The sequence below is a fragment of the Carlito syrichta genome, unplaced genomic scaffold (assembly GCF_000164805.1).
Source record: "Carlito syrichta isolate Samal-C Ts95f unplaced genomic scaffold, Tarsius_syrichta-2.0.1 Scaffold66753, whole genome shotgun sequence".
NCBI classification, from domain to species: Eukaryota; Metazoa; Chordata; class Mammalia; order Primates; family Tarsiidae; genus Carlito; species Carlito syrichta.
In genome coordinates, this window is record NW_007010849.1 from 26,532 (window position 1) to 52,623 (window position 26,092).

At 47.0% G+C, this 26,092-nt stretch overlaps 1 protein-coding gene across 2 annotated transcripts in view; it reads right to left on the bottom strand.

The window, feature by feature from the left end:
- Positions 1-2,391: 2,391 nt before the first annotated feature.
- Positions 2,392-26,092, bottom strand: part of DAP (death associated protein) — an 82,972-nt gene continuing 59,271 nt past the window's right edge. The window contains exons 3-5 of one of the 2 annotated variants that reach the window (XM_021709058.1): positions 3,952-3,994; positions 2,774-2,883; positions 2,392-2,462 (exon numbers count right to left, since the gene is read on the bottom strand). In XM_021709058.1, coding sequence (XP_021564733.1) covers positions 2,399-2,462; positions 2,774-2,883; positions 3,952-3,994 — 217 coding nt within the window. In that variant the 3' untranslated portion in view covers positions 2,392-2,398. Of the gene's footprint in view, positions 2,463-2,577; positions 2,884-3,951; positions 3,995-26,092 lie in introns of those variants that run through there. The other variant, XM_008051595.1, reaches the window with a different exon arrangement.

Below are 26,092 nucleotides of genomic sequence, written 5' to 3' on the forward strand. Positions count from 1 at the left end.
ACAATTTTAAAAATAAATACATTCCTTTTGAGGGGGGTTCCCTCCATGAATTCTGATTTGTTTGTAGAGACGAGGTCTGGCTGTGTTGCCCAGGCTGTTCTTATACTACTGGGCTCAAGTGATCCTTTCACCTCAGCCTCCCAAAGCACTGGGATCAGAGGTGTGAGCCACCATGGCCAACTCATTTTGGTTGTTTGAAGCCACCCTGTTTGTGGCACTGCACTTTGTAATGGACCCAGGTGACAATGACATTCACTGTCAATCATGTGGGACGGCCTTGGCGCTTGTGTTTCTGACCACCACTGAGAACAGCTGCTCTGCCCAGTGACACAAAGCGGGTCAGTCCCTGGCTTGTCCTCAACAGTCCGGGGAGGCAGGAGGCTCAGGCAAACGCAGTGGCTTCTGAGGCAGCACTGAGGGCTAGGGCAAGGCCAAGGTCGTTGGAGGTGAAGACCCAGGCTACAACTGCCACACTCAAGCTTGGTCCTCCCTGGCAAACGCGGCGGTGGGTGGGAAAACCTCGGGCCCTCCCAGGTCAAATTCCACATTCTGTGATTTTGTATCTCTAGGTTCCATGGCTGTGAGGATTTTCTCATCTTGCTGCTCAGGGTGCAGGAGACCTTCAGATTATGGCAAATGCCTTGGACATCAAAAGCGGATCCATGTCACCCTAGGCTCTAGGCACTAGTAATCATTCTCTCTTGAAACTGTTCCCAAAGGGCCTACCCAGGACAGGGCCAGCTGCTGGGACCAAGAAGTATATTTTAATCAACTGCATGAAGATTTTCCATTTTGTGACATTATTAGTGGATGAAGAGACTCATGTTGCCAGGTGTCCAGTAGTTGGACTTTGTGTCTAGGAAATCACTTCTGAAAATACCCATTGTGTACACATGCTTGTATTCCTGCTGAGACCATTTGGCAACCCCAGTAAAGTGTAAAAGGAAATCTCTGAAATATTTTTAAAAAGCCATGAGAAGAAATGCAGGAGCTTTATTTAATCATGATTATTCTTGACATTAACAATTGATCAATTCACTTAGGAAAACATTTTGTATTCAGTGATCTTGAGCCCACAGATGCATGCCAGATCTAGCTAAAAGCACATGAAAACCGCACCTTTGGATGCGATGGCCCTCTCTCCAGCTGCAGAATGGAAAGTATTGAGGATGCTTCTAACATTCTGTAGTGGAAGGTACACGGCCTGTGCAGACTTGAGTTGGTGGTGCTGCTAGCTGGACAGGGTAGGGTCAGACCTGGCTTCAGAAGACAGGCCGGGAGGAGGGCACTCACTAGGCGAACTCCCTGGCAGTGTCGGGGTCTCCGAAAGCCACCCTCATTTCAGCAATTAGGAAATACGAGATGTGATGACACACAGCCTTGAGGGTTATGCCTCAGCTATCTGGAGTCAACAGACAGGAAGCCAAACGCTGTCTCTAAGATGTGACGCTGTGCTGTGTACTCCATCAGGGAAGAGGCAGTGCTGGTCCTAACCAGGTCTGACTCTACCCTGTCCAGCTAGCAGAGATGTGGCCTGGAGAAGGTGCCAGAAAGGCTGGTGGTGTGGATGCTGCTGGCCGGCAGCAAATCCACGGCTGGGAGCAAGAGCTCAGAAGATTTTCACGGTGGACTCAGAAAGCCCTTTGGCTTTTCGAAAAGCAAAGCACCCCACAGCTGTGAGCCAGGGAGCAGCCTAGGGCATCTGCAGGCAGGAGACGTGTACAGAAACAGGAGGACAACTGGACACACCCGAGTAATAATGGGCCCAGGCAGAGGTGCACTCAGGGCAGGAGGGACCCTGGACAGTGAGCTGATCAGTCCGTGGGTTTTCCTTGCTCAAACGGGATGTGGCGCTTCATGTCCCCAGGGGGTCACGGGGTAGGTTTTCATCTGGTCACTGCTAGCTAGAAGTCCACTCCTCCACCCGGATCAGCGGTCACTTCTGGAACTCAAAGGCGGCTCTAGAAGGGATTACTGAAACAAACACAAGTTTGCCTTGATTGCCCCGGCGGAGCCTGTCTTGACGGAGGCACTGCTGGGTCTCATTTCAGAAATGCCCTGCCCTGCCGAGGTCTCCGTCCAGAAATAATCTACAGTGAGCCACATGCCTGCACCCTCAGTGTTCGGCACATCGACTCCTGGCAAACAAGAGCCACTTCCAAGCCGTGTGTCTGTCTTTCGCTTCTCCTCTGAGGGCTTCCTCACCTGTGCCACAATCCTTCATCATGTGAGGGAAAATCGACGTGGCTGCTGCCTGTTTCTAAGGTCCTTCCCGTGCTTCCTGAATACCACCCTCTTAATTAAATCCCCTATTTCTTACTATCTTGTAGGCATTAAGACTTTATTGTCCTATTACTAAAAAAGCATAAAATGATTGACCTTTTTTCCTAACCTTAATCTAAATCCTCCCAAATTTGGGCCTTCCTGTTTTTAAGACCACAGGTGGGGACTTCAGGTGACAGCTGAAACAGAATTACAAGTGAAGTCTGAATGATGTCGTTTTCCTTAGATCTTTGGCAGATTCTGCTAGTGGCAAGTCTGGGGGCCCAAGGATCCTCACAGACACTTGGCCAAGGTTCCCTGTAGACAAGGTTTGGGGTTTGAGTTGTTGCTAGTTTTAAATATGGAAATTTAAGGCAAAGGAAGGGCGCTTTGCTTTGCCTTAGATTTCCTGCCGAGCTGTATTTGAGGAAAGTGTCAGGTCTCTTTGTCGGGGACAAATTTGATGCAGCTGCTGGGCCCTGCTGTGGCAGGCGGGTCCAGCCCGGCTCACTTGCGTGGTTGCTGGATGTGCTGGGTACGCGGGGAAGGATGCTTGTCCATGGAGGCGTGGGGCTTTTGGTGAGCCACCTGCGCCGCCGCCGGGGGGAAGTCTTTGTCACCCTGTCAGGAGACACAGAACACACAGGCTGATCAGCAGTAAGCATGAGGAAGCCCCCCGGCCCAGCATCCACCCAGTGTCCCTGCAGGGTGGGCGGGGCTGTGAGTGGGCAAAGGAATGGTGAGTTTGTCGGCAGGTGGAAGCCTGTCTCCTGTGGCTGGTGGGGGTCCTGAGCTCTCAGGGAGCCTGGGCCATCAGAAGCAGTGAGTGGCAGGTGGCACTGAGGCCCGCCCAGCACCAGGATGTCAAGGAGGTTCGCTGGCTCTGCCCCATGCCATGAAATACAGGAACATAACAACTTGCTCAAAATTGACTTGGGTATTGGCAGCTTTCTTGTCTAAATCTGTTTTTGTGATCATTTAAACTGGGGGGAAACGGGACCAAATCCAGAGTTTCAAATTCAGACTTGCCACCACAGCTGTGAGCCAGGCCTGGGTGCAGGTTGGGAAGGAAACACACAGGGAGGCCGGGAGGTAGAGCAAGATATAACCGAGCCTCGGAGGAGGAGGAGGACTCACTGTTTCCCACAGGGACCAGCAGGCTTCTGTGCCAACATAGGCTTGTGCCAGGGCTGGGCCTGGTCCACCAGGGGCAGGTGGGAGACAGCCAGCCAAGGCATTGGTATTTAATTTTCTCACATGCAGCACACATGTCACGCCTCTGTCCCAGGGTCTCTGGATGACTGTGGTCACAGCATCCCCAACAGTGAGCTGTCCTCAACAGTGGCACTTTCTTCATGCATCCTATGAGAAGGGCTTGAATGTCCTGAGAGCAACAGACCTGTAGATGGCATGACTGTGGGAGTTTGCTGGTGGAACGTCTGCTGTTAAGACAAAACGTTGGGTCCCGCTAGAAGGGGGCTCCTGAAAGGTGAAGGGTGTGACCAAAGCCCTGAGTCTAGTCTGGGGTCTGCAAATGCATGCTCTGCGGAAATGTGACAATAAAGAAAGCCACTGGCCCAATTTGATGCATAGTGTTGTTTGGTTGTTCTACAGTTTAACAAAGCCAGAGGGAGATCACATGCTGATGTGCAAAGTCCTTGCCCCCACCACAGGGGCTCTTAGACTTACCCGGGCAATAACTCCAGAGATGAACACAGTCGGCTTAGGTGGACTGGGAAACAAAATGGTAAAAGGCAAATTTAATAGAACAGTTCACAAAGAGGATGCCATGGCAGGCAACATGAATGGGATGAAACTGGTTCTAGGGAGTGGAACAAATAATGGCCATTTCAACAACTCTGAGGAAGAGGAAGAGGGGAAGGAGGAAGAGGAAGGAGAGGGGGAGGAGTGAGGGGGAGGAAGAGGATGGGGAGGAGAGAGGGGGATGGGGAGGAGGAGGAGGAGTAATCTGGAAGCACACCTCTTCCTCTGTTATTTTGTCACAATGACTGCACTAGAACCTTCTACTGAGGTTAATTCAAGCAGTAAGAGAGGGAAACACACTGCAGCAAACAGCTGGTGAACTGCCTAAAAGTACTTTCTTTTTGCTTTTGTTTTTCTGTTTAACTTCACATTTTTAACCATGGGCAAATCCAGTAGTTTTGATTTAATAAGATTATGGAAACAAGCACTCCCCCGAAGCAGAGCAAAAATAGCCTCACACTGGATGAACGTGGAGACTTCCTGCCTTATCAACCAAGGCTCTCCCCTTCCAGCATCCTCAAAGGTAGATCCCAGAGCCAAAGCAAACTTCCTGGCCCCTGTAGATCCCCAAGTATTACAAATGAAAGGTCCTTGGGAAGCTACTGACATCCCTTAACATATTAACTCACCAAAACTGCCATGTATTGGGGTGGAATGCAGTACCAAAGTAATACAAATTCAGTGCTAAAAAGCAGATGAGCAAACAGGTTCAAATCACTTGCAACCCTACCCCTTGGAGACACTGGATATTATTCCAGTCTTTCTTTCTTTCTTTTTTTTTTTTTTTTTGAGTTGGAGTCTCACTGTTGCCCAGGCCGGAGTGCAGAGGCATGCCCGTGGCCACTGCAGCCTTGACCTGCTGAGCTCAGGTGATCCTTCCACCTCAGTCTTCCAAGTAGCTGGAACTACAGGTGTGTGTCACCGTGCCCGGCTAATTTTTCTTGATTTATTGAAGAGACAGGGTCTCGCCAAGTTGCCCAGGCTGGTCTCAGACCAATGGGCTTAGGCAATCCTCTCGCCTCGGCCTCCCAAAGTGCTGGGATTACAGACATAAGCCACAGCACCCAGCTTCAGTCTTTCTATAGAAACATGTACATCTTGTTTTATTACTCTTTTTCTTACAAAATAGTCTCATTGTCTTGTAATCTGTTTTTCAATCTGAGAACAGAGTAAGCATCTTTCCATGTAAATTTTTTTTTTTGAGTTAGGGTCTCACTCTGTTGCCCAGGCTGGAGTGCAGTGGCATGATTACAATGATCACGGCTCACGGCAGCCTTGACCTCCTGGGCTCAGTGATTCTTCCAACTCAGCATCTCAAGTAGTTGGAACTGCAGGAATACACCCCCATGCCTGGTTCATTTTTTTGATTTTTTTTTTTTTTGAGTTGGAGTCTCACTCTGTCACCCAGACTGGACAGCAGTGGCCGGACAGCCTTGACCTGCTGGGCTCCGGCAATCCTTCCACCTCAGCCTTCCAAGTAACCAGAACTACAGAGGCATGCACTACCACGCCCAGCTAATTTTTTAAAAAAATTTATTGTAGAGATGAGGTCTCACCAAGTTGCCCAGGTGGGTTTCGAACTCGCGGGCTCAGGCAATCCACTCACCTGAGCCTCCCAAAGTGCGGGATTACAGGCTGAGCCACCGAGCCCGGCCATTTTTTGATTCTTTTATAGAGACAAGGTCTTGCTTTGTCGTCCAGGTTGGTCTCAAACTCCTGGGCTCAAGCAATCTGTCTGCCTCAGTCTCTCAAAGTGCTGGGATTGCAGGCACAAGTCACTGCGCCCGACTACTTCCAAGTCATTATTTACTCTTCTGTGCACTTCCTTTTGATGGCTGCATGTGCCATCGTTTAAAAAACGTCAGGACACAGTTTGAAGCAGTGCGCGAGGTGCATGCCCCTTCAGAAGGCCTCCACCAAGAAGTGAGGAGACCCAAGAGCAGGAGGTGAATGCAAGGTCACCCCACCCAGGACAGTGCATCAGGTGAGCTTTTGGATGCAGGTGGAGAGAAGGTGCTCTGTTGCTGAAGACCAGCTCTGTTGGGCAGAATTCACCGCGGAATACCCCAACCTACCTCTTCCAGGCTCTAATTCTCTGCCCTGCAGCTGCCCGTGGGCCTTTTAAAGAATCCATTTGTCTTAGCTTTGTTTTGCCTCAGGCAAAAGTCACAGAATTCAGAAAGTTCACTGGCTGTTTACTTCCCAGTTTACCAAAACACATTGTTATTTCACAAGACCAAGAAACTTCAAGTTTTACAAAGGAGCACAGAAATGCCCCAGACCTTACCTTGGCTTTATTTGTGTTTGTTGTGTGGTTGACTCAGGTCCCCCCCCCATATGATTTAACTATAGGATTCACAGCCAGCTGGCAATGAGTAAGTTCAGCTCAAGTTTAAGCCCCCCATGTAGTGCAATTGAATTCATTTGGATTCTTAGAGCACATCCTGCTGTGACTGCTTGATACCACTCAGAGGTGAGGTCTTCCAGGTTTGCCTCCAGGATATTCAGGGCTAAGGACTTTGCATACCAAACTTGGAAACTGTGGTTTGGATTCTAACATGCTATAAATGCTTTGGAAAGGAATAGAGGTACAGTGGCTCAGATGTTTCTTAAAGTTGTTATTATTATTTTTGTAGAGATGGGGTTCTCATTATGTGTCTCAGACAGTCCCAAACTCTTGTCTCCAGTGATCCTTCTGCCTCGACCTCCCAAAGTGCTGGGATTACAGGCGTTAGCCCCATGCCCGACCCTTAAAGTAATTCTGAATGTTATTTTAAACATCTAGAAATAGCTTGAAGTAGGGATGGTCCCTCTCTGATAATGACTCATACAGCACCATCTTCCAACATGGCACAGTCACCTTTCTGTACCAAGGTGCATGACATTTTCAGTCACCTCCATTTTTTAAGTTGATTTTTTAAACCTAAGTCAAGGTGCTGAAAGACAGAAATATGGGAGACGCCCCTACCTCAAGGACTTGGTAAGAATGCCATCCACAGATTAACTACCCCCACCAAAGTGAGCCCTATAAGGTGACCAAGGAAGCTTGGGTAATTATCGAGATATATATGTAAATATCCTCTCTGTACCTCTACACACACACACACACACACACACACACACACACACACACACACACACACACACACACACACCCACACCCACAATACACCATTGTGTTTTACTGCACTTTGTTTTGTTGCGCTTTTTACAAATTGAAGGTTTGTGGCAACCGGCATCGGTTAAGTCCACTGGCACCATTTTCCTGATAGTGTGTGTGCTCACCGCAAGCTTCTGTGTCACAATTTTGGAGATCCTCACTATATTTCGAATGTCTTTGTTATTATTATATCTGTCACAGTGATCTGTGATCCATGATTTTTGATGTTTACTACTGTTAATTGTTTTGGGGTACAACTAGTTGTGTTCATATAAGTCAGTGAACTTGATTAATAAATGTTGTGTGTGTTCTCTGACGGCCCCACCAGCTGGCTGCGCCCCCATCTCTCTCCCTCTCCTCAGGCCTCCTTATTCCCTGACACCACAATGTTGAGTTCAGGCCAATTAATGACCCTTCAGTGGCCTCTAAGTACTCAAGTGAGAGGAAGAGTCACAAGCCTGTCACTTGACATCAAAAGCCAGAAATGATGAAGCTTAGTGAGGAAGGCCAGATAGCAGAAAGCCAGGCCTCTTGCACTTAACAGCCAAGTTGTGAATGCAAATGAAGAGTTCTTGAAGGAAGTTAAAAGTGCTACTCAGTGAATGATCAGAAAATGAAATAGATGCATTGCTGATCTAGAGAATATTGCTAATTTGAGTGGTCTGGATAGATCAAACCAGTCATGAAGCCAAAGTCTAATCCAGAGCAAGGCTCTAACTTTCTTTAATTCCAGGAAGTCCTAGAGAGGTAAGGATGCTAAAAAGAAAAGTTTAAAGTTAGCAGAGCTTGGTTCATGAGGCTGAAGGAAAGAAGCCTTCTCCAGAACATAAAGTGCAAGGTGAAGCTGTAAGTGCTGACGGAGAAGCTGCAGCAAGTTACCCTGAACTAGCTGAGGTCATTGATGAAGGTGGCTACACTAAGCAGATTTTTTATTTTTTTTTTGAGTTGGAGTCTCACTCTGTCACCCAGACTGGAGTGCAGTGGCTGTTCCCGGCCACCGCAGCCTCGACCTGCTGGGCTCCGGCGATCCTTCCGCCTCAGTCTTCCGAGTAGCCGGAATTACAGGCATGTGCTACCACGCCCGGCTGATTTTTTGATTTATTGTAGAGATGAGGTCTCGCTGCCCAGGCGGGTCTCAAACCCACGGGCTCGGGCAATCCACTCACCTCAGCCTCCCAAAGGCGTGGGATTACAGGCTGAGCCACCGAGCCCGGCTCAGATTTTTAATCTGTAGACAAAATGGCCTTCTGTTGGACTAAGACGCCATCTAGGACTTCCATAGTCAGAGAGAAAAAGTCAATGCCTGGCTTCAAAGGAGAGGCTGACTCTCTCGTTTGAGGCTAATGCAGCTGATGACTTTAAGTTGAAAAGCCATTATGTGAAATCTACTCGGTCTGTGCTGCATAAACGGAACAAAAAAGCCTGGTTTACTGAATATTTTAATCCCAGTGTTGAGACCTACTGCTCAGAAAAAAAGATTTGAAACATTACTGCTCATTGGCAATACACCTGGTCACCTATGCGCTCTGATGGAGGTATACAAGGGGATTAATGTTGTTTTTATGCCTGCTAACACAGCACCCATTTTGTAGCCCATAGATCAAGTAGTAATTTCAACTTTCAAAATCTGACATTTAGAAGTATACTTCATGAGACCATTGCGGTCATAGATAGTGATTCCTCTGATGAATCTGGGAAAAGTAAACTGAAAACTTCCTGCAAAGGATTTGCCACTCTAGATGCCATTGAGAACATTCAAGATTCATACAAAGAGTAAAATATCAACAGTAACAGGAGTCCAGAGTAGTTGATTCCAACCTTCATGTACGATGTTGTGAGGATACCAGTTGAGGGTCTGCTTTAGCTCTGGGAAGCCCCATGGGAGCTCTCCTCCCAAAATTAGGGATCAAGTCCTTCCCTCCCTTCTATGTTTGCTTTAAACTCCAGTCAGCTCAGCAACTAGTTTGAAAAAAAGTTTAATTACCATTTTAGCCATTTTTATACAGTGTAGTGGCTTTTTTTTTTTTTTTTTTTTTTGGTGAAGAGAGATAGGGTCTTACTATGTTGTCAAAGTTAGTTTTGAAATTCTGGCCTGAAGTGAACTTCCTGCCTTGGCTTCCCAAAGTGCTGGGATTAAAGGTGTGAACCACCATGCCTGGCCCACATTAAGTATATTCATGATGTTATGCTACCACCACTTCTATCTATTTCCAGAGCTTTCTCATCATCTTAACAGGAATTCTGTCTCCATTAAACACTGGCTCTCCATTTTCCCCTCCTCCCAGTCATGGCAACCACCATTTTTCTTCTATCTCTATGAGTCTGACTACTGTAGATCTAAGTGGAATCATATAGTACTTGTCTTTTTGTGCTTCGGTTATTCAACCCAGCATGTCTTCAGGGTTTACCTATGTTGCAATGTGTGTCAGGGTTTAATTCCTTTTTGAGGCTGAATAGTATTCCACTGTATGGTTAGACAACATTTTGTTAATCTATCATCTGTTGATGGATGCAGGTTGCTTCCACCGTCTGGTCGTTGTGAATAACACAGCCATGAATATGAATATGGGTGAACCAGTATCTGTTCCTGCTTTCAATTCTTTTGTGCATACACTCAGAACTGGAATTGCTGGGTCATAAGGCAATTCAATGTTTAACTTTTTGAGGAACTGCCACACTGTTTTTCAGAGGTTACACCATTTTGGATTCCTACCAGCAATGCACATGGGTTTTGACTTCTCTATATTCTTGCCATTACCTGTTCTTTTCTGTCTTTTTTGTTTTGTTTTAATAAAAGCTATTCTAATGGGTGTGAGATGATATCTTACTGTGGTTTAGATTTAGCAACTATTTTCAAGAATAAGCTCCCTTACAATTAATTTACTGGTTAATAAATATCAGTCTACATTGATCATTCATTCAAAGTCTTTATGAACCAAAAGTCCCGCACAAAAATCTTCTCTCCTCTAAAACTTAAGGCAAAATTGGCTGTAAAAACATATGGCAGCTGCCCATGAGAAGATGGCAGAAGGCCACCTCTTCCATCATATCTACAGCGACATGGATGCCCATGTCACCCACCCTCTGATAGAACTTGTGTTGTGTTGCAGGTTTTCATCAACTGTGGCCCAAAGGCCCCAGAACTCAATCCCCCTTTCCATCTATAATTAATAGCATCTTAAATCAGTAAATGGTTATTGATTACATTTATATAGTAATAACATGTTCTAAAGTTTCTGAGATATGGTAGCTTAAACAAAAATCCACAAACAAGAGACCCCAGTGAAATTTGGGTGCAGAGCTGTGCTTGCAAAAACACACGTATCTGAGATTCCATGAGGCGCCCATGCCAAGTGTAACCTACATTTCTGAGATTCTATAAAGTGTGAGAGCTGCTTTGAGGATTTGTTTAATCTGATAAGAATCATTCTGACAGATGCTGTTTTGAAGATGCAACATTATTTTCTCTCAGGAAACAGAGATAGTGGAAACTACCAGCCCTGCCCACCCTGTATCCTTGGACTGTTCCAGGCTTGGAATTTAAAGGAACTGCGAGCCAAGCAGAATTCACTGAGATTAGAGTCCTGGGAACACGTCCTGAACATCAGTAGAAACTGCAGCATGGTTATACCTGGACCACGTGGCCACTGGGTGTGCATGCACCTGGGTCCCTATTGTTCACCTGGTAAGGACCATATCAAACTCTTAACAGGGTCTTTAGTCTTTAAAGAAAGGTCCCTATTCGCTATTTTCTAGATTTTTTAAAAAATGAATATGGTTCATACCATATTGGCATTTCATGGAAACTGAAGACAGGCTGGAAAAAATACCAGAAATGCTCAGTGAGTGAGTGTCCCCATGGCATGCAGACGTCTTCAAGACTGAGTTTGATGATCTCATCTTTAACTGAAAATCCTGAGGCCTAGAATACCGAATTCATATTTTAAAAACTCCCTTAAACTCCAAAACAGCATTTATCTCAACATATTCGAACTCCCACCATCCCAACATGTAACCAAGATGACCTGACATTCTTTTGTTTGTATTCTAAGACTTCACAACCTCCCTTGTTGGTGCAGGTCCCAGACATTGTGAAGTTTCTGACCAAGTTCTGAGAGGTGAAAGGGACATGTTCTGTGAGTTAGGGCTGGACAGGAACCCGAGTAGTGACCTGAGCCCCCTCCCTTCTCGGGGGATGGCTGCCACAGTTTGTGCCTTCATACTTCTGCAGAGGAGGGGCTTGAGGGCCCTCAGGGGGCAGCCTGGGATGTCTCCCAGGTGACCTGGATTCTAGCTGTCTGCACCTTGTTTGGCAGCTCCATCCCAAGTCTAACGCCTCTTCTGTGGGACAGCCCTTCAATATTTGGACAAGGCTACCACAGGCCTCTGGGACATCCTGTTCCGGACTCAAGGGCCTGATTTCAAATTTCTTCACTCTCTTGGGCCCTCTCCCCAACTGAATTCCAGTGTGGTTTCCTAGTTTTGCCCAGAACTGCACATGACGCACTAAATCCCTGCTGGATACTCATGTTCCAATAATACCGACCCCAGGACTGCAGAGAGCAGATCAGTCTGGGAAAGGACTCTGTTTCCCCAAAAGGACCGACTGCAAATCATCTTCACTAGGATTGCTACTGAAGCAAATGGGTGGATGATGGGATTTGTATCCCTAGCCCTGGGTCAGCCAGCTCTCCCCAGCTAGTAAGTGGGGTCCTCCCCTTTCCTCCCTTTGACCCTGGGGGAGCTCCAGGACCCTTAGAAAAATGCAGTGCCCTTCTTCACCCTAAAATAGGATGCTGGGCAGCAAGGAGAGATTAAATGCCTGTCTGGTCAGCCTGCTCCTTCCCAAACATCCTGGTAGAAATTAGGGTCAGTTTAATTACGATATAGGAGCATTCTAGGATGGACACACCACACACACACACACATCTACCCACCCCCCCACACACACACTACACACACCCACACACGAGACTGGGAATCCAGTCAAGTCACTGGTCCTAATGGAAGTAGTCAAAACAGCAGCAGAGGCATCACCAGAGAGCTGTAATTAACAGAATCATTTTCCTGTTAGTAGTTCTGACTTGGGTTCAGGGAAGTCCACTCAAGTTATCCTCTACAAATGCTCCCTCCCCTTCATGTAAATGGACTCTAAAAGTATCAGTGGGAAGTGTGTAGACAGAGGATGGGGACATGAAGTCTCTAATGACTTGTTTGTTTCTTATTTTCTCTGAAGGATAGGAATGATCTAGGTGATAATAGCTACTGCTTATTGATCACTTATTATAGGCCAGGTTCTTTGTTAAGTGCTTTACTTAGAATTGTTGTATCTAATCCTCTCAATCGTGTGAGGCAGGAGCTGTTATCTCCATTTTATAGACCAGACCAGTATATCAGAGAAGGTCAGTAACCTGCCTGAAGGTTGCACAGTAGATGAGGGCTGGGAGCCAGACTTGGAACAAGAGTTGCCCAGGGCATGCAGTCTTGGCCACAAGTTCACCCCCTCATTTAGGAGGCCTAGGGGCCTTTTAAGGCTCTGTCTTCTGCACATAATTTAGAGATGCGGACTTTTAAGATAAGTGATCTAGATGTCATCTGAGAGTCCTTTATTGAACCAGACAGTACAATATGTGCAAATCTATCTAAACATTTACTTTCTGACTTGATAATGGATTTTTTTTCTTAAAAATTATCATTTATGTCTACAGCACCTAACTAGTGCACAGAGCACTTCAACATACATTATTAACTCCTCAGATTCTCTTCAGCAGGTGTTCTTTCTATTTTACAGAGGAGGAAATGGTGCTTCAGAGAAGGTGAATCCTTGCTTGGGGCCCTGGAGGCAGAGCTGGGAGGCAGTTCTCTGGCCAGTGCTCCTGGTCGGGTTGACCACCCACCACCTCAGATATCTTAGCACCTGAGTTTCAGAAACAAAGAACAGCAAAGCCTCAGGCTAGACACCAAATCAAGATGCAGTCGACAAGGCCCAACAGGAGGCAAGGCAGGAAGTGGACACCAGTGAGTGTGGGCCTGATGCTAGACGGTCCATGTTCGAATCATAACTCTGCCCATGACCAGCTGGTGGGCTGGTGTTTGACTTTTCTGAGGCTCAACTTCCTCATCTGTAAGATGAAATACCAACAGACCCTACCTCCTTAGGTGACTGTATATATGTGTACACACACACACAATGAAAGCATAAACTCACAGATTCCAAGCAAAGTAGAAGTAGGCTTTGCCTCTTGCTTGCCTTGTAGGCTCTGTGCTTCCATGAGGAGGGTGGGTAATAACCACACCAGCAGGGCCACACCCCAAATCATACCTTCTATTGGTAGAGGGACCTGCATTTAGCACATGTGTGAAAGGACATGCTGTTGGAATTCTGCAGTAAAGGAGGGGGCATGCTGGGAGACGCTTTCATCAGCACACAGTGGGTGGGCTCTGGGGATCATCATCTTGTACAATGACGGAGGGGGTGATCTGGAATACGGCCTAGCTCACCCTGGAAAAGCTGTCTTCTTCCCACCCTCCTCAGGAAGGCACAGAGCCCACAAAGCAAGCTAGAGGTAAATTCTGAAACTCTATTTCGACTCTGCTTGGAATGTGTGACTCTGTGATTTCACAGAGTTTACAGAAAAATATACTCTCACCTGGGGTGATTTTAACATTTCCTAGTAAGTAGATGGAAAACAAATTCTCTCCTGCCATCTCTAGCTCTTAAAATATCTTCCTGACTTGGTCTTAATTTATTTGAGTTATTAATTTTCGAGACACCAAAATAATAATTAGCCTGGCTGGTGAGCAGAGGGGACCGTCTCACTCGGCTGCCCAGATAGTTCTTGGTGATGTCATCCTTCAAAGTCTGACAGTCGAGGCTGCTTGCCTCCTTCGGCTTGACTCAGGAGCCGAGAACATTCCCACAAGATGGCACTGTTGGTCCTCTCAGCCCACGAAGGCTCTGCCTGGCCGCCTTGAGGATGGCTGGAAGCCGGGAGTCAGCGTGGGCTGGGATATTGGCACCTCAGGACCAGGGGCACCCCTTCTCCCCGAGGACTGGTTACTTGTCAGGTGGGTCTGCTCCAAGGTAAATAAAACACAACTCAGTGCTGTGAATACAACGTAAACCCAAGAGAACATCACCTAGAAATTAACTCCTTCTAGATTTGGTATATGAAATGGACAATATTTTTCAAAAGGGCATGACCAAGGTGCTCTTCCAGGGGAGAACATCAAGCTTGTGCTCAAACTGGTCTATTAGCACCTTACTTCCCATGAGGAGATGGTGGCTTTGTAAAACTGGAATCAGAGGCCTCAAATCCATCAGTGAAAAGGTTGTGACAGCAATAGCTGCTCTTGGCTCTCTTAGTCACCCTCCTCCGTCCTCAGACCTACTGATTCGAGGACACTCCGACTTCAAGACAAAACTCACCCAGCCTGTTCCTCTGCGTCTGGCCCTGGTGGAAAATATAGGAAGTACATTTCATGTGGGAAATGCTTTCCTTTGGAGGTTCTGGGACACATCACTACAGGTCACAGTCCACCCACAGATGTTTGGCTAATTATCAATTCCAATGTCAAAACTTCACCCACCCACTTCTTTAGTTAGAAAAAGTTGAAGCAAGAGTTACTGAGTGTGGGGCAAATACGGCCTACTCATAGATGATGTGTCCCACAGATGCTCAGAATGTTGAGTAAAAGCCACTGACTGTTTAAAGTGGGCTGGGAATCTCCATTTTACCCCTCGACACAGCTCCAGAAAGCTACTCGCAGCCTTGTACTCTTCACACACCAGAAAACCTCATCATTTGAATTATGGCTTTTCCCTCCTTCCTTCTGCTCTTCTGTTATCCTCCCTCCTTCCCTGGATGCAAAGAAGGAAAAAGATATACAAGAAGTATCCTCATGACTTATCTTGCAGCTCATGGGTTCAACACATAGTGAATATCCTGGGCCATGGAGGGTCTCGGTGTTCATCACATATCAAGGGAGCAGCCCAGGCCCCGCCTCCCAACAGAGAGCCCACCAGGGCAAGGGGTTTGGTCATCGGCTGGTGGGAAATCCCGGTAGATTTGCTGCTATCTCTACAGAACCCACAGGAGAGTCAGAAGCACAGACAAAAGCCATGTCATGGCGACTTTGAGGGGCTGGGCTTTGGAGACAGACGACTCTGGGTTCAAATCTCTGTTTAGACTCTAAGCCTCAGTGTCCATCTGTAAAATGGCAATAATACCTATCTCTAAGAACAGTTGAGAGTTTAAATAATGTATTCACTGTGGTTAGAATATGCCTCCACTGATAAGCTCATATTTAGTGGCAACAAGTACTGAATTAATTTCCTATATAAAGACAGTCCAGGAGTTGCTGTCTCCTAAATCATAAAGCGAGAAATTCTTTTTCTTTTCTTTTCCTTCCTTCTTTTCTTCCTCCCTTCCCCTCCCCCTCTTTCTTTTATTTTTTTTTTTCTCTCTCTCTGAAGACTAGAGCATTTCAGGGTTTCTTAGAGCTTATTTAAAGAACACCAGGGTACTCGCCTTGAGTTTTCTCGCTCCTTTGTTCTAAGCCATAGAACATACCATACCCAGGGCCAGGGTTTGAGGGTATTAACATGAGAAAAGGTTTTCCCAGTGCCAAAGAGATGGAGCCCCAGTCCATGCCCACCCCCGCATCCTGTGTCATTCAAACGGTAGAGGGCAATGAAAATGGCTGCCCCCTGTACTTCACTAAATGTTTCAGAGAAGTTAACTTCTAGGAAGAATTAGGTAGTCGTTAAAAGCAAGGGACAAGTTTTTTAAAAGCGTGTGTTTCCACATGTAGAAGGCACTGGAGAGGGGGCAGCCTGCCTGTTGGTTAGTTCTATGTAGTCGGAAGGCTGGCTGTAGGTGGGCCGCCTCTGCATACGCTAAATCAGGCGCTGGGCATTCAGTCCTTGGCACTGTTCCGAAAGGCACCCAGGAATGGCCCAAGACGTGTCTGCTCACAGTGCTTCAGTACATGGTGTTACAACAGAGAAATGCGCTGCTACCCAGCACGGCCTGAGACCAATCTGTAGTATTATCAGTGTGTGCTAACTACCACACATGCACTTGATTTCAGTAAGTAACTGAAAGAGTAATGCCAAAATGAAATTATTTAGTGGAATAATCCTAACTAAAGTGCAGCTATTTTGACACTGCCTAGTTCTGTCACATTTTCTTAGCAAAATTACCTAGCTTGCCCTCTAATCACTAGCCAAGGACAGGATCGGTTTGTCAGAGGTAGTTATTGATACTTGTTTTACAATCCCTCCCCAGCTTGTTTTGTATTAATTAGTTTTTCTATTCTAAGTATTTGCATAAGCAACAAGTTAACCCAATCAGCCCTTCATGACTTTTGTGACACAGACTCCATTAACATGGCAATAGTCATTGGACCAGCTCACTCATCTGCCTGCTGTCTGTTACCTGATGTCAGTACCTGTGCTTACCTTTCCCTTTATGATGACCCAAAACAGACCACCACCCAATCACATTAACATCCTGCTCCCCATCGAAGGGAAGGTTTAAAAGCATTCAACCCCTCACACAGCCATTTACCAATGCTTTGCTAAACTCTGGTCTGGCCACGTGGCTCTTTGAGCTGTGGCCGCCACGTTTCCACAAGCTTTGGCCTCCTCCCCTACCTTGGGGAGGTGAATCTCCTCTCTCTCTCCAATTTATTTCCTAAATAAATTGTGTTTTCTGAACTAACTTCTGTGTAGTTCTTTGCATCTTTTGCGTGGCACTGGATTGCACACCCCCTGATCTGCCCTAACATTTTAGAGGCCCCACTAGAATTTACCTAACAGTAACATTTTACACTAACATTTTTCCATCTTTGATTCTGAACACATCTGTGCTTTAGAGATATTTCTTTGAGTTTTAATTATGGAGAAGTGCCAGTGAAGGGTTAATGCTGATTAGACAGGTGCTAAAAAAAAAAAAAATCACAGTATTTACCATCTATATCTTGAAATAAGGTTTTCAGGTTTAAAGGGCACATTTCTATTAGAAAGAAGTACACAATAATCCAATACAGACACCAAAAACTTGTCTGGCCCAAGTCTGCTTCCAACTCCAGAAGCACAGGTGACTGACCTCAGATGGGACCAGCTGTCACCAGGATGTTTTTGTGGAGAACCCGGCAACAGAAGAAGAGAGATGCCAAATTCCACTGGTTTTTGGGATATTTCCTGAAAGGTACCTACAGAAACCTAGAAGAAACTTAGCTTATTCTTAGTCTTTTTGCCTCAGTGTAACCATTAGCAAGTATTCAGACATTCTACTATAGGACAAACAGCAGCCTATCCCATCCCCCCAGGCAAATCTCCTTCAGCTATAAGATCAGGACAGTCCAAATGACCACCCCACCTTTGGTCAAGGAACCTGTGAATTGCAAATGTCTAACAAGTCTCTTGCAGGAATCACCTGCCCTCCGCAGGGCTTACCTACCTGACACAAAGAAGCCCCATCATGGCAGCAATCATGTAACTAACCCACCTCTGCCGGCTGTCCATCACCTGACATCATTAGTACCTGCGCTTGTCTGCCCCTTTGTGATGCCCCTTTGTGATGACGTGGAAGAGACCACTACCCAATCACCTAATGATCTTCCCCCATCAAGGGGAATGGTTAAAAGGACTCAACCACAAGCAACCAGGGGCCATTGCCTTGCTGGAGTCTGGTGTAGCCATGTGCTCCTTGAGCCAAGGCTGTCACCATGCTTCCTGGCTTTGGTCCCCCTCCCCCACCTTGGGGAGGTGAATCTTCTCTCTTCCTTCTCTTTCTCCCTCTAATTTACTTTAAAAAAACTTTTCTTTCTTAACCTTTTTGTGTGTTGCAATTCTTTGCATCTACTCGGATCTCTGGGTTGCCAGCGTGCACCTCTGGCTTGCTGGCCCTGGCGGTGCTGCGCCCCTCTCTGCAGCGCCTCTCCACCCTCACCCTGTCCTTACGTACCCTAACACTTCCAGCCAGTTTTCACCTAGTACTGGAGCTATGCATCCAGCAAGAGTCAAAACATGGCCTGGGAGCACCAAGCACAGCTTAGGCTCGAGCCAGGTATACTGCGTGATGACCAGGAGCGGTCTGACCCCTCTGTCCCTGGAGTCACCAGTAATGAAAGCCTAACCACAGTCTTTCCCACATGTGGTGAGGGAGGGAGCTGGTGAGCTGAAAGCACAGCCGCTGCCCAGCCAGCCAGACTGATACAATAAGCTGCTGTCCTCAGTGGCCTCTGTATTTGCAAATCCAACTGCTGCCTGATTGAAAATGCCAGCTCTGGGAATCCTCCTCGGGCCCCTCCTCAGATCATGCCAAGCACTCAGGCCTTTTCTGGAATTAGCAGAAAAGGAGACCAGAGTCAAGTATGCAAAAGACTGAGCCCACCACCAAATCTGCTTACTTTCCAAAACCAGCTAGTGAGTTGGGTAACTTACATTCAAGTCAAGAGACCTATCCTCACTCACGTTTCTAGCAAACACTCCAGAGTATTCGAACAGCATAGAAGCACAGCAGGTAGACTGCGGCACAGACCAGTGTCAAAGTCACCCAAAGTTTGGGTTTTGAGGAACGTACTCTGAGTCACTGATTAAAGTCTCACTCACTCCTGATATTGATGAGTCATGATGCGCTGATCTTTTCAGTGACTGGGTCATCCCTGGGTAAATTGATATTTAGGGTCCTAAGGTTTATTTGTTTGTCGGTTGGCTTCATTCATTTATTCACACATATACTATATACATACATATACACACACGTAAATATACATACATACAGGGGTGCCAAAAAAGGTGTACACATTTTGAGAGATGTTGTCTATGTATTACTTTTTGAAGTTGAATTGAATTACAGTAGCCATGTGTAACTATGATGGTTGCTCAACTCTGTTTCCGCCATTTTCTTTGACTGTCCTATCTATTGCATGGTGATGCTAGCATTCGTTTGATTAACACCATCTTTTGAGCAAACATCATACTTAAAATGTGTACACATTTTTTTGGTACCCCCCCATATAGTGTCATTCTATCTATTAATTTGTGAACAAAAGTCCTCTGAAAAAGGAATCTGAAGGAAATTTTATTCCAGTGAGCAGTTTGCAAACCAGGGAGTCACAGCCTCCAGTGTAAAATGAAGGTGTGCTCCACAGAGCAAAGGGATGGTTTGGGTTTTATAGCAAAAGTTCCCACCCAGCTTCCCAATTAGGCCCTTCCTGCAAATGAAGGATTCAAACTTACTTAGTTCTGATTAGGCAATACAGCTGAGCCCTGACCGGTCGACACAGTGAGCCCTGATTGGCAGGCGAGTTCTGATTAGTTGGTTCTGGTGAGCTCTGAAAGTCTCAAAGATACAAAGGTACCGGTTTTGGGAAAACTCGGAGTATGGTGTGACTCCCAGCCAGCAAATGGCCACTAGGCTGTATTTTAAATTCAGGCCCACCTATTCCCTCAGTATCCATCTTAATGAACTGGCTCTTTCAGGTTCACATTTGTTCACATCTACCTAACTACCTGTGGTGTCTACCGAGTACCAAGCATGGTTGAAGCTTAGGAAGCATCTGTGTTGTCTCTGGAGCACCTCCTATTTTCTGCCTGATCAGTAGCTGGAGGGACATGGGCCCTCACACTCATCACTGTCACCTTCTTCCTCCTCTCCACTAACAAGTAATTGGCATTCACCCACCACACAGGTTGCTGGGTCAGGGGCTGAAGGGAAGCCTGGCCCCAGAGGGTCCTTTGAATACCATCAAAGGCCAAGGGGAAGGATGCTTTCAGTTAAAGAGCAGGCTCTGGGTAGGGAGCTCTATCTGGCACTGTGGACCCTGGGGTGACCCTGATGCATGGGGCACAGCAGTCACATGCGTGGGTCTGTGCTCACTGCCACTCGTGTCTGGGCCCATCCATCAGATGAAAATTCACTGAGCCACCCTTGGGGCCTGTCCCAGCGCTGGGTGCTGGAGACCCAACAGTGACCACACAGATGGGGCTGGCTTTGCTGGGATCTGACGATGCGAGGGTGCCAGACTCAGGGTTATGGGACTCAAGGCCACCCTAACCTGCTTTGCAAACTAGCCCAGGGCCCTTGTTTTTCTGATCACATGCTATGGGTATAGGTATACCTTTCAATAGATAAGGTCGTCCTACTGTTTCACATTTTGTTATCCCCAACCAGAATACGAGGCCTGATCAGTACACGTTCTCATGTGGACAGTGGGACAGAATGCTTGAAGTCAGAACTAATCCAGAAAATGCGGGCCAGGTGGCCCTGTTCTGGAGTAGCGGGGTGTGAACTGCCTGTGCTTGCAGGGCTCCAGGCATCCGGTGAGCGAGCCGTCACCCTGGAAACCAGGGAGAGGAACCCCATGGAGAAGTGACACCCAGGAAGTCAACTATGGAGTCTGACTGGAGCATGCGAGTACCTGGTGAAGACCTGAAGCATCGTTAGCGACAGATTTATTTCCCAAGGTGACCAAGAGCACAGTGTTGAAAATGAGATGCATGAACGAGGCACCCGGAGAAAAAGCATTTGCATGTGCATTGCTTGTTTTACAAAGGCAGGAAGTACCAACTCAGATCACTGTTTTAAAAGAAGTCAGTTCATCACGTACAGAGAATGTGAGTCAGAGATGAGTTCTTTTCAAGCTCGAGGTGCAATTTGCTGTTTTTCCTTAGCATTTGCCTCAATAACGTACCTGTTAGAATATAAAGAAAAACCTAGCAGCTTTGTGGTTCAGCAACAGGGCTGAGAGAGAGCCCCAAAACGGTTATAGGGGCTACAAGTACAAATGGATTCTGTACTGTAGTTTCCAGTAATGATTGCAATGGCAGATGACTGACTGTCTTCTATCCTTTCCTTAGGGAAAAAAAAAAGGCAGGGGTGTAACCAATCCAATGCTATCTCCCCTCTGACCAGCAGAGGGAGAATGCGACTTCATTCAGGGTGACAGAATTAGGCTTTAACTTATCCCTAGGATGGCAGTCACGGCTCTGATTCCCTGGACAGTCTTGGTTTAGACATTTGTCCTAGTAGAATTACCAATAGCATCTTCTTTCACACCCAAGAGCATCCAGACTAAACACAATGTACAGTCACTCCAAGCGGAGACACAGAATTCTAGGATGATCCTCAACTTTGCTGGGACTCTCAACAGTTTCATGTTTCATGGAAGAAAAGTCACTTCCTCTGCGTGGTACGACCTCACACTTGAGCCAGCTGGTAAATACCAGCTTCAAAAGCTGGCTCACACATCATCTTTCCATTGCTTTCCCTGCCCCTCCAAGGGCTGAACTTTTATTTTCCCAGCTGTGTTCCCATAGGAACTTCCCACTTACCTACCACAATGTGGCTTTAAACTTCTTCTTTTTTTTTTTAGAAAGCAGAATTTATTGAGAGGACAGAAAAGCTCCCACAGTGGGAGGGGACCCGAGGGGGTTGCCTGGCTTTAAACTTCTACACGTCCATTCTCCTTCAAGGACAAGGACGATAGTGGAATCTGCTGTGTGCACCCAGCCTATGGCCTGGTGTCCGTAGATACTCAACAAACGCTGTGAGCACCAGATGCCATAACACTGGCCAGTGATTCTCAGCTCAGCACAAACTTGTAGCAGCAGCCAGGGAGTGAATTAATCAGGGCACTTAGCTGGGCTGTTTCTTGCTCACTTCTTAGGAATGCACCCAAACCCGCATGCACTGTTAGGCTCAAAGGCTTGCAAAAGAGCAATTGGAGAGAGTGGATTTATTTTTGCTACCTACCAACTGGCTGAGCCGACCTGCTGGCCATGGGGCAAATACCTGGAGTCCCCAAGCAAACGGGTTCTTTCTCCACTTCTGCCAGGCTGAACTGTTTTTCTCCCTTTTTAGAGGAAACTCAGATTAAGAGGTAGTTTTTCAGATCTTTTCAAGTCAAACTTGAGAATGGTGACAGAACCATATGAATCTTGAATGACAAGGACTTTTAGCTAGGAACAGGAAGGAAGAGAAGGATGGCGTGTATGTCTCATCAAAGACCATTTTCAAGAGTCCAAGTCAGCAAATTCAACAGGAAAAGCCCCTTCCAATGGCAACTACTGGCAGCTGCCAGCAAGGGCTGGATTTCTTTGCAGGACTCTTGCCCCCAAATCCGGAATGGGTCAGAAAGTACAGGCGACCACAGGAGATTCAGGCTCACAGTGGCTCATCTCACAAAGGAAATGGTGCCTTGTTTGTAAAGTGTGATGCCACTCATGACAAGTAAAAACGCACGCAAAGGGACCATGCCATCCAGGCATTTTCTCAGGAGCCTGGAGAAGGTGAAGATGTGCAGCTATCATTGTCCTCAGCATGGACCATCCAGCCCGCTTTGCCTCTTCAACTAGAGCTCCAGTCGCTGAAGGATCCAGCTCTTAATCTAGGCTACCCGCACCTAGGGCTACTAGTCATCTACAAGTCAGCCTCCGGAAACAGCCTGATTCTGTGGATTTCCATTTATCACCAAACACCTAAGAGCAGGAGGATGGTGCAGGGCCCCAGGAGGAGTGACTCACTCTTTGTGGTAGGTCACACCTTCCAAAAAGGGGTGCTCCCAAAATAGGGAGCTCACTTGTTGAGACACAGGACTGTTTTCTCCTTGGAAACAGTATGGACAATGCTTAGGTCGCTAAAGTGTCTCATGAAATATGTAATTCAAGTGCAAGGTGCTAAGTGCTAGTGTCTTGCATCTCGCAACTCAGAGCTGGGACTGGCTGGCTGCTGGTTTCTGCAGACTGGTGGCAGCCCTGACAGAGGGTATTGCCGACTCCTGGGGGCAGGCCTATTTGTTTTGCACATCAGGTGCTTTGAATTAGGAACAATTGTGTGGAATTCTATTTTAGAATTCTGGAAGCATCCTCGAGGAAGCAGTCCAGTGAAGTTTGCTCTAAAAAGACTCTCTTCCCTAATAATTAAAAGAAATACACCAAAGGACCCATAAGGGATGAATAAATTATTAAACGATTAAGAAGCTGCTATAAATATGCAGTATTATTTCAATCATTCATAATGGACTGGTACAACCAGAGTTTTGGGGCTCATAAAATATTGCTGGCTTTGGTGGTGGCTAGTGTCCCAGGGCATGTGGCAATGGCCTCGTTACACGCCAGCCTGGGCATGGGTGACTAGGGAGCCTTTTCCCTGGCTGACCATCCAAGGACCCCTGTTGGAAGAAACAGCAGGGACCCCTGGCTGTGTGATGTGTCCTTACTGCCTCACCCATCTGGTTGGGGACTAGGCACTGGCTTGTCTCTGTGGCTTCAAGAGGGGCCAGCAGGGAGCAGGGAAGAGGGTAGGGGTTTGCTGCAACATGCCACAGTAGAGAGAAGCATTTATAAATATGGGACAAGGAGAAACTCACTCCTGAACCCAGGAACAGAGCACCCCACCCCTCAAATACAGACTAGCTTGGACCTTCATCCTCACAAGTGCCTCTGTGCCTCGGAGTTTCCATTCTGACCTCTTTTACCTGTAACCCTTGGGGCTGAACAGGTTTCGGAATCCAGGAGTTTCCCAATTTTATAAAGGCAACGTGTGGCATAAATCATATGTGGTGAGCATACCCCCGGGGTCGGGGGGGGAGGGTTGGGGTGGGACCCCATACTCGAACCCATTAATTTCTCTACAGCAAAATATATGGATATTATACTAAGCAGGATATAGAGGGGCTGTAAATAGCCTCACATCAGCTCAATTTTTGCCACCGTATGAGTTTTAGTGCGAAAATATGAAGACCTTTGCAGTTTTCTGAGTCCCCAGCCTGTATTTGCTTGCCCTGGTGACACGAGTGCGTTCTGCTCACGACTGCCATGTGTCTCTGTGCTGTCACCCGTAGACCTTCAGGAAACAGAAACTGAAACAGATTTGGAATAGACGAGATGGCCAAGCTGTCAAGAGGTGAAACGATCACGGCTGGATTACACAGAGATGCCATGGTCAGCTGTATACATCTCTCTATACAGAGGAGAACCGGATTCACTCCATTTAGTGAAGCCCTTGGCAAAGCAGAATACAACAAATGCCATCATAGAATTCCTTCCAAATTGTCAGCCCCTTCTCAGCCTCTTCTGGGTTGATGGAACTGAGCACCAGCCATCCTGCCTTAGGTTTGTGTAGCCTTTCACTGTGGTCAGAGTCTGTCACTTGTGACCCCTGGGTCTTCTCTGTGCAAGGCACTGAGTACCCAGATAGCAGTGACTTCCTTGTCAAACAGACGAGGAAGCAGCTCAGTGGCAAAGACTTCAAAGAACTGGGAGCAAATGTCCAGAACAAGAACCCATGTCCTCAAATTCTCCGGCAAGCTCTGTTCTTCCTACCCCTGTCGGACATATAACCTCAGGATTGTGGCCCTAAATACATTCTGCTAGGCTGGGCACGGTGGTTCATACCTGTAATCTCAGCACTTTGGGAGGCTGAGGCAGGAAGATTGCTTCAGTCCAGGAGTTGGAGACCAGCCTGGGCAACACAGTGAGACCTCGTCTCTACAAAAATTCAAATACATTCTGCCCTGCTCTAGTCCTGTACCCCAATTTGAGCAGCCTGTGATCAACTAAATTCTAGAAACACTCCTGCCTACACCCTCCTCTTGGAGATGTAAACGCCCCTTAGTGCTTTAGGGGTCAGAGTTGTCTTAAGGAAGGCAGAGCCACTTCATTTAACCCATGTTCCCTAAATGCTTTTGAGTAAGGGATTCTTTTGGGTGGAATGCCTATCAGCATCCACCCACTCTGGTCCACACTGCTGAGAACTGAGAGGATTAAAGGCAGAGTTCAATTGTGTCCCATATTCTATACACAGCTGAAAGCAGCTTATACATTTTGGAGAGAGTTTTTTCTCGAAGGCCAAAGAGAAACCACAGTTGTCAACAGGGAGGCCCAGGCTAGGGAATCCATTTCTCCGTCCTCTGGCTGGGCCCTGTGTCACTGAGCCACTGGATCCACAGGGCTGTGTGGGGAACACCTGAGCTCCCTCCACTGCTGTCTAGGGCAAGGCTGTGAATGTGGCCCCAGCCCTTCAGCCATCAAAAGCACCTCCCCCTGGGGTCAAATGCCCTCTTGGTAGGTATTACCTGGGCAAGACCTGGTGGACACCGGTCATGTTTAATGGAGAAAGGAGAACTTGACTTCGGTCTGAGATGCTGTCTGACCTCCTGTGGTTTTCCTTCCTGACTCAGTGTCACCTTTCATGGGGAGAGGAGTGGATTGAAAAGTGAGGCGCAGTCATACCTTTGAGATCTGACTTTCTTTTGGAATTATTTGCTACATCTGCTTGTGGGAAACTTTATAAATTATGGAACCCTAGGCTAGGTGGGAGTGTTGGGCCAAGCGTGCCTGGCGCCTTGTTAGTTCCATGAGCCATGACGAAGTGACACTCCTTTGGGAAGTTACTGCCCCTGAAATTGCGTGAGAGTCCTAGAAACAAAGCATTTCTCCAACACACAATTATTTTAGGTGAAATGAGAAGGAAGCCACAGTCCTCTCCAAACCCTGGACTGGGAGAACTCCGCTTGGTGCTGCCACTTACATCAAATAGCGCAACATGAAAAGATCTGCTAAAAAATGTGAGTCCTGGAGCTGAGCCCAGGGCGGTGCCGACCCCTGCCTCCTGCGAGAATGTGGCCTGCCAGTTTTCATTTGTGGAATGCATCACGCAATGAAAACAGGTCAAATTGTCCTCCTAAACACAGTTTGCCTTAAATCTTCTGCATGAACCAGAGCCATTCACTTACAGGATGTTAGGGAGACTTTTAGTTCTAGATTCTGACTATAAGATGATGAAGACAAAGATTAAGAATGAGCACACTAGCCGGGCTCGGTGGCTCAGCCTGTAATCCCGTGCCTTTGGGAGGCTGAGGTGAGTGGATTGCTTGAGCCCGCGGGTTCAAGAC